The 252-nt window shown below is 62.7% G+C and overlaps 1 protein-coding gene across 1 annotated transcript in view; it reads left to right on the plus strand.

The window, feature by feature from the left end:
* SYT7 (synaptotagmin VII) overlaps positions 1–200 on the plus strand; it is a gene marked incomplete at both ends in the record, with an annotated part of 1509 nt that extends 1309 nt beyond the window's left edge. Inside the window, one exon of the mRNA XM_009878745.1 lies at positions 1–200. This exon is cut by the window's left edge and continues 2 nt beyond it. Within this exon, the coding sequence (XP_009877047.1) occupies positions 1–200 (200 nt within the window).
* Between the last annotated feature and the right edge of the window lie 52 nt (positions 201–252).

Consider the following 252-nt stretch of genomic DNA (forward strand, 5'->3'; position numbering starts at 1 on the left):
CCCCCTACGTGAAGGTTTGGCTGATGTACAAGGACAAGCGGGTGGAGAAGAAGAAGACGGTGGTCATGAAGCGGTGCCTGAACCCCGTCTTCAACGAGTCGTTCGCCTTCGACATCCCCACGGAGCGCCTGCGCGAGACCACCATCGTCATCACCGTCATGGACAAGGACAGGCTGAGCCGCAACGATGTCATCGGCAAGGTGGGTGCGCGCGTGGCGGAGGGACCCCAGGGACAGGTGCTGCTGCAGGGGG

This window comes from Apaloderma vittatum, unplaced genomic scaffold (genome assembly GCF_000703405.1).
Source record: "Apaloderma vittatum isolate BGI_N311 unplaced genomic scaffold, ASM70340v1 scaffold42161, whole genome shotgun sequence".
NCBI classification, from domain to species: domain Eukaryota; kingdom Metazoa; phylum Chordata; class Aves; order Trogoniformes; family Trogonidae; genus Apaloderma; species Apaloderma vittatum.